Raw genomic sequence first — 7,132 nt, forward strand, 5'->3', positions numbered from 1 at the left:
TTGTCATGGCTTGGCAAATTTGCAATACCGAAAATCCATAGCATAAATATGCTATGCATTGCATTCATAAACAAAACCAAAGCTGATGCACAAAAAGTGTTTTGCAAAAGCTTTACCATGACAGTTTAATAAAGGTCGCTCACAATCCGTAGCATATTTCTGCAATTGCATAAATTTGTCAGCTCTTATGCACCGAATCGCGAATAGCCCTATTATTTCCACGATTGAGAGAATACAAAGGTTGCGCCGATCTCGGACCGCTATTCCTCTCTTAACGAATTTGACAGAATCGTTGTTTGCATGACGTCACACTTGTGCAACTTGTTTACGTTTTCCTTGCAACATTTTTTCTTCTTCTTCCATTTTTGCTCACGTTTTGGCATTTCTCTCTCGCAATTGCACCAGTGTGACGTCACACAAAAGTTATTCTCAAAAATCCTCTCTGATCGGCGCAATCTTGTATTCTATCATTCTTGCATTATTTCGGTTTTCAACCGTAACTGTGCATGTATGCATACCTTCGTCTTTCACATATGCATTATTTCGGTTTTCATCCGAAACTGTGCATATATGCTTTATTTCGGTTTTTGCCATATGCATTATTTCGGTTTTTGTTATATGCATTATTTCGGTTTTCTAACGAAAGTGTGCATATGGATAATTTCGTTTTTTCTAATATGAATTATTTACTTCTACTTAGTAAGGGTTTTAATCCCTAAGCGCGGCTGAAAGCCGCCTACGCAGAGAAAAGTTCTGCGCAAAAATACGTCCGCCCTTCTTTTCCGGCAATACAGAAAGGAGAATTCTACTTAGTAAGGGTTATAATCCCTAAGCGCAGCCGAAGGCCGCCTACGCAGAAAGAAGTTCTGCGCAAAAGTACTTCCGGCCCCCTTTTCCGGCAACACAGAAAAGAGAATTCTACTTAGTAAGGGTTATAATCCCTAAGCGCGGCCGAAGGCCGCCAACGCAGAGAGAAGTTCTGCGCAAAAATACTTCCGCCCTTCTTTTCCGGCAACACAGAAAGGAGAATTCTACTTAGTAAGGGTTAGAATCCCGCAGAAAGAAGTTCTGCGCAAAAATACTTCCGGTCCCCTTTTCCGGCAACACAGAAAGGAGAATTCTACTTAGTAAGGGTTATAATCCCTAAGCGCGGCCGAAGGCCGCCTACGCAGAAAGAAGTTCTGCGCAAAAATACTTCCGCCCTTCTTTTCCGGCAACACAGAAAGGAGACTTCTACTTAGTAAGGGTTATAATCCCTAAGCGCGGCCGAAGACCGCCTACGCAGAAAGAAGTTCTGCGCAAAAATACTTCCGCCCTTCTTTTCCGGAAACACAGAGTGCATGAGTATGCTCACATAAAAAACGTTTGAAGCAAAGCAAAGCAAAACGAAGCAAAATCTTGGGCAAGTCTCAACTTTTCCCGCTTTGGCAATCAGCTGTCTACATTTGTCTTTTCTTGTGCGCTTGCATTTGCTTTTAATGACAAAGATATTTATTTTTTATTTTTTTATTTATTTATTTTTTACAGTCTGTTAGACTTATATTGCAACAAAGATTTAACATTCTTATAATTAGATTTTAGATTTAAAATATAAATATTAAATATTAAATACAAAATACAAAATGCTCTACAGAAATTTTTAAATAACATTATTTCTTTATCACTGCAATTATTTTATGTCATTATACACGCATGCAATTTCCTGGAAGTTATGTAGACGGTTGGAAAGGCCGAGTTTCCAATCCGCGCTATTCTTTTTGGGTTACTCCATTTATTGATATCTCCTGGGTGGTCAGAAAGGCCGAGTTTCCGATCCACCCAGTCACGCTTTCGTGACGGTTAACGGTTGGAAAGGCCTAGTTTCCTAGTTTATTGTTTATTATCTAAGGGTCTAGGTAGTCGGAAAGGCCGAGTTTCCGATCCGCCTAGTCTCGATATCTTGGTGGTTGGAAAGGCCTAGTTTCCAATCCACGCTATTGTTGATACATCACTATCTTGTAGGCTGCGTTCTACAATAGTCAAATAGCAGCCGCTTGAAAAGAGTGATAGTATCACAATTTTTTATAGCCTCTGGTAATTCATTGAAGCACTTTAAGCCTTTATAGAAAATATTTTTTTTGTCCACTTCTGTTCTATACTTCGGGAGTCTGAAGCTGTTATTCTCTCTCAACAAATATGTATGCGTCTCATTTATATATCGGAGATTATCGCTAAGATAATCCGGCAGGTTGCCCTTCTTAATATTGTACACAAATTTCATAGCGTGGTAAAAAACTTGTTGCTTCACGCTTAACCAATTCAAGGTTTCAAGCATACATCTTGTTGGTGTGTCATACGGTTTGTTGAGGATGAATCTCATCGCTCGGTTTTGCATTTTATGCAGCTTATCTACATGGGAGTCCCCCGCTAGGAAGAAAATCGTGGGGCAGTATATAAAGTGCGGTTCTACTATTGACCTGTACACCAACGTTTTATATCTTCTTCCCAAGTACTTACACGATCTCTTTATAAGGCCAATTTTTTTAGCAATCTTGTTGACTGTATACTCAACGTGCTCATCAAACTTTAGTTTGTTGTCTATGTATATTCCTAGGTACTTGACAATTTTCACCTCTTCGATATTTTCATCTTTGATTTTTAATTCACGGCTTATGGAGTCAGCATTTGCCGCTCTGGAAAATACCATAAAGTTAGTCTTTTTCACATTCAGTTTGAGTTTATTTGAACACAGCCATTGATACAAAGAATTAAGATCTTCTTGCATTTTGACAATCGCGTTTGGTAGTTCCCTATCACTGATCGTTAACAAGGCATCATCCGCAAAGAGTTTTATTTTACAATGTTTGAGAGAACTTTTAATATCGTTTATATATATATTAAAGAGTAGGGGTGCCAAAACTGAGCCCTGTGGTAATCCGATGTCTACGGCTATCTTACTAGACCTCTTTGAATTAACTATTGTTTGTTGCCTACGATTACACAGAAAGCTTCTAAACCAGTCAAGCTCTGTGTTTTTTATACCAATGTATTTTAGTTTATCCAACATTCGGACCCTATCAACGGTTTCAAATGCTCTTTTAAGATCAATAAACACTGCCACTACATTAAGGTGTCTGTTCAGATCTTCTTTCCATTGAGAAAGCACCAGATTCAGCGCAGTCTCACAGGAATGTTTAGCTCTGAATCCAGATTGTTCTTTTATGAGTATTTTATTGGATTCCACATAGTACTGTAGCTGGTTTTTCACAACGGTTTCTAGCATTTTTTCCAAGCTAGGGAGAGTATTGATGGGCCTAAGCTCCTCAGCTTTAACCGTTTTTCTAACTTTCTTGACGGGCACTATTGATGAAATTTTCCATTCTTCCGGTACTGATCCTGTCTGAAGACTCTTATTTATAAGTAGGGCATAGAAATATCCCATATAATCAGCAGAGTCCTTAATAACACTTTCAGAAAGTAGGTTGTTTCCCCCAATTTTCCGCTTAAATTTTTTGGCAATTTGAAGAATGTCTTCCGTTGAGACCTCTTCAAATTTTAGCGTACTTGTGGGAGCTCGTTGCTCGAAAAAATCATAGTTTACACACTCTATATTGGTATGTATTTCCAAAATGCGGTCCACGAAAAAATTATTTAGGTTTTCCGCAATTTCAAAGCTGTCTACGTAGTTGGTGTTATTTATTATCACTTCCCCAATATTTTCTTTGACCTCCGTGTTATTGACTACCTCCTTTAAGTATTTCCACATGAGTCGGCTGTCACCCTTATTTATTTCCACCTTATGCTCTAAGTATTTAATTTTTTTACACCTTACCATTTTCTTATATCTGCTTCTCACTAAATTATATTCACCCCAGTACCCTGACAACACTGCTTTCTCATGGGATTTAGATTTATACTTGTTCATCTCTGTCAATTGCCTATCATACCATTTGTTCCTCTGCCTAATGCGAGTTATTTTTGAGTAAGGCAACTGCCTCATGGCCCACATAATGCAGTGAGTAATATACTCCACCATACCGTCAGCATCGAAAAAATTTAAGTTTGAGAAATCGCACTGCCTTAGTAAACTTGTTAAGTTCTGAGGGTTATATCTAGATAGAGTAAATAGGAATTTTTATTGCTATTATTAATATATATTATTATATTGTTATCTATTTTACAGATAAAAAATATGGAGGAAAAGGAGAACGCAAAAGCTGTCAAAGCGTTTATTGTAGCATACCTTCTGCGTTTCGCGCTTTGTTGTCTAAGTTTGAACTGTCAAGCAAAGCGAGGAAAGTTGTATGTGAATGGCCCTTAAGAAAACACGAAAAAAGACACTAAGGCCGGTCCACATAGAACTTTCGTGTTAGCTTTGGCGTTGGCGTTGGTTTGACAGAACGCACGTTAAAAGTATGCTTGCTACAATGAGCGCTTGGCAGCGAATGCTTGGGCCACTACATTAATATACTAACGACAGATAAATTAATATTTCATATCAATAATTGCATTAAAAACGATATTTCTTGCCCGCACTTGATTAAAAAGGAAAATATTTCACATAATTTTATTTATTTGCAACAGCTGACGAGCGACGCACGCGAAAAGATGAGAGTTGGCCATCTTTTTGCTTTGTGTTGGCGTGAGCGTTGTCGAATTTTGGCTATGTGGACGGCTGCATTTGAATTCATGTATTCATAGTCAGCTGTTGAAGCGACGCCAACGCCAACGCAACGCCAAAGTTCTATGTGGACGGGCCTTAAACGCGACGATCCTATCGCTCTCGTTGCCAAAATCCGAATGAAATCTGATTTTTAATCAAAAAGTTGTTTATTGAAACTACCTTCTTTTTTGTATCATGTACTGTGGTACAAATAAGCGAACATTTGTTGACTTTGTGCTGAATTTTTTCGAGTTAGAAATGCAGCACCCTCTATCACCTCTCCGTTTAGTGACGTTCGTAAATAGAACAAAAAGTAGAATTGGCAGATGAGGCAACGAGCCAAATAACAAACGTGCCCTTTTTTAATCCAGCGCAGCAGTTTTTTCCGCTCATATTTCACCGTACAATGTTTTATTTAACCAAACTTTAAAAGATTGCTTTCGTGCGACCAGGTAATAGAAACAAATTACAGAGTCTTCAGAAATTGTCTGTCTTTACAGCGGCGTTGGAACATGAGAATTGCGGATGTGCTCCGCCGGCTGGATGCGTACCCACGTACGCTTGAGGATTTCAGTGTACGCACTGTTAGTGGTGCTGCAGGTAAGATTATGCGTAGAATTAATAAACCTAGAAAATAAATTGAGTTTTATCTTATAATTGCAGTAACTTTAATCAGCAGTACCATCATAGCTGTACTGATTTTTCTAGAATGTGTTGCCTATTTTCGACCAAATCTCTCAGAGGATCTGTTTGTAGACACCACGCGAAATCACAAACTGCGTATAAATTTGGATATAACAATACACAATTTAGCGTGTAGCTGTGCGTAATTATACGATTTTATTTACCATTACCCCTTCTATAATGATGAGTTTTGTTAAAGATGTGTCACTGGACGCTATGGACTCCTCAGGCGATCAGCACTTGCGCGTTGATCATGATATTTTCAAGCATCGCTTGGATTTGCAGGGTAATCCTTTGAAAGAAACGGAACCAATAAAAGAAATTGTTGCTGTGTCGCCATCAAACAAAAACGCCACTTGTGGTAGCTGCTATGGCGCTGAATATAATAGCACCCAGTATGTTTGATAAATGCTGAATTTTAATACAAAGCAATACAGAGTTAAATACAAAGGTTTCTTGTATTTATTTAAGATGCTGCAACACTTGTGAGGAGGTGCTGAGTTCATATCGTGAAAGAAGATGGAATGTGCAAATGGATAAAATCGAGCAATGTAAAGATCAATTCAAACATAGTGATACAGATGCTTTCAAAGAAGGGTGTAGAGTACAGGGACATTTAGAAGTGAATAGAGTGAGTATGCGTTTGGGTTCAAAGCAGATTATATGCTATTGGTAATCTTGCTTATTAACATACCTTTCATTTTCAGATGGCCGGTAGTTTTCATTTTGCTCCTGGCAACAGTTTTTCCATACGCCAATTTCATATACATGACTTTCAATTCACCGATGTGAAATTGGATCACACAATTAATCATTTATCGTTTGGTGACAAAATTGAGTTTGCAAAAACACATCCACTTGACGGGCTGCACGTCGAATCAGACAAAGGTAAGTACAAATAATAAATTCTCTTCAACTTCAAAATATATGTTCTGCTAGCCGCTGCATTTAAATAATGTACGCTTCATTTCAAAAATATTTATTTTAACGATATTTGCACGTATCTCAGTATATGTATTGTGGGTAAACTAAAATCTATGAAATTATTAAGAAAAGGGCATCATTATAAAAAAAACGCGAAAATATGTTCCGGCATTGCGTTATCATTGCCTTTCCCAAAGCGATCTTCTGCTTAGCAACGGATGCCGGTGCCGATAGCCATGAAAGTGCCAAAAGTTCCGCCGCCTTGTATCATCACTTTTCCCACATTATTAATGAGCTCGCGGCCACGCAAACCATATCTATAAGAAATAAAGTGTGAGCTAATTTGTCAAATTGAATGATCAAAAATCAAAGTGCCACACTCTTTGAGCCACATTTCACACATGCATTATGTAATTGCATAAAGTTGCATCAGCGGCTTTACTTTTGGACGCAAACTCACCGCAACGCTGAAAAGCCACCAAAGAGTGCTCCACTTGCCATGCCCACACAAAAGCCAATCGTGAATCCTGTCTTCATTTTATCAAAACATGATGGGCCCTGCGCTTGGCCATATACTCCGCTGGGCAATGCTGGCATTGTAGTTGCAAGATTGCGGGTTGGTCTTGGTAGGAAGTAGATATTTCCAATTCACTAACGTTAAATTTGGTTTTCGCTACAAAGTGCGACTTGTTTATTATTTAATTACTTTATCGAAATTGATTTTATGAAACCTGGAATTTTTTCATGCAAATTACACACGTTCTCGTTGTTGCTTTTTTGTTTCTCTATGAAATGTCAAATGCGTGTTTGTGGTGAATAATCAGTCAATCGCTTGATGTGGTGAAATGCACTAGTTGTGTGCCGTTTATCAGCTGATTTTAT

At 38.3% G+C, this 7,132-nt stretch overlaps 2 protein-coding genes across 3 annotated transcripts in view; one reads left to right on the forward strand and one right to left on the reverse strand.

Annotated features, from left to right (window-relative positions):
* The first annotated feature begins 4,946 nt into the window (after positions 1-4,946).
* LOC118739411 (endoplasmic reticulum-Golgi intermediate compartment protein 3) overlaps positions 4,947-7,132 on the forward strand; it is a 6,952-nt gene continuing 4,766 nt past the window's right edge. The window contains exons 1-5 of one of the 2 annotated variants that reach the window (XM_036470707.1): positions 4,947-5,242; positions 5,306-5,464; positions 5,526-5,721; positions 5,798-5,957; positions 6,034-6,214. In XM_036470707.1, the coding sequence (XP_036326600.1) occupies positions 5,155-5,242; positions 5,306-5,464; positions 5,526-5,721; positions 5,798-5,957; positions 6,034-6,214 (784 nt within the window). In that variant the 5' untranslated portion in view covers positions 4,947-5,154. The remainder of the gene's footprint in view (positions 5,243-5,305; positions 5,465-5,525; positions 5,722-5,797; positions 5,958-6,033; positions 6,215-7,132) is intronic. The other variant, XM_036470706.1, reaches the window with a different exon arrangement.
* On the reverse strand, positions 6,289-7,132 carry LOC118739412 (reactive oxygen species modulator 1-like; the record flags this gene model as incomplete). Its single annotated transcript, XM_036470708.1, is given in 3 exon segments — positions 6,289-6,567; positions 6,711-6,923; positions 6,982-7,132. Coding segments are annotated over 2 exon segments (246 nt in total). The 3' UTR covers positions 6,289-6,458.

The sequence above is a fragment of the Rhagoletis pomonella genome, unplaced genomic scaffold, assembly GCF_013731165.1.
Source record: "Rhagoletis pomonella isolate Grant_MI unplaced genomic scaffold, Rhpom_1.0 Rhpom_scaffold_00005, whole genome shotgun sequence".
NCBI classification, from domain to species: Eukaryota; Metazoa; Arthropoda; class Insecta; order Diptera; family Tephritidae; genus Rhagoletis; species Rhagoletis pomonella.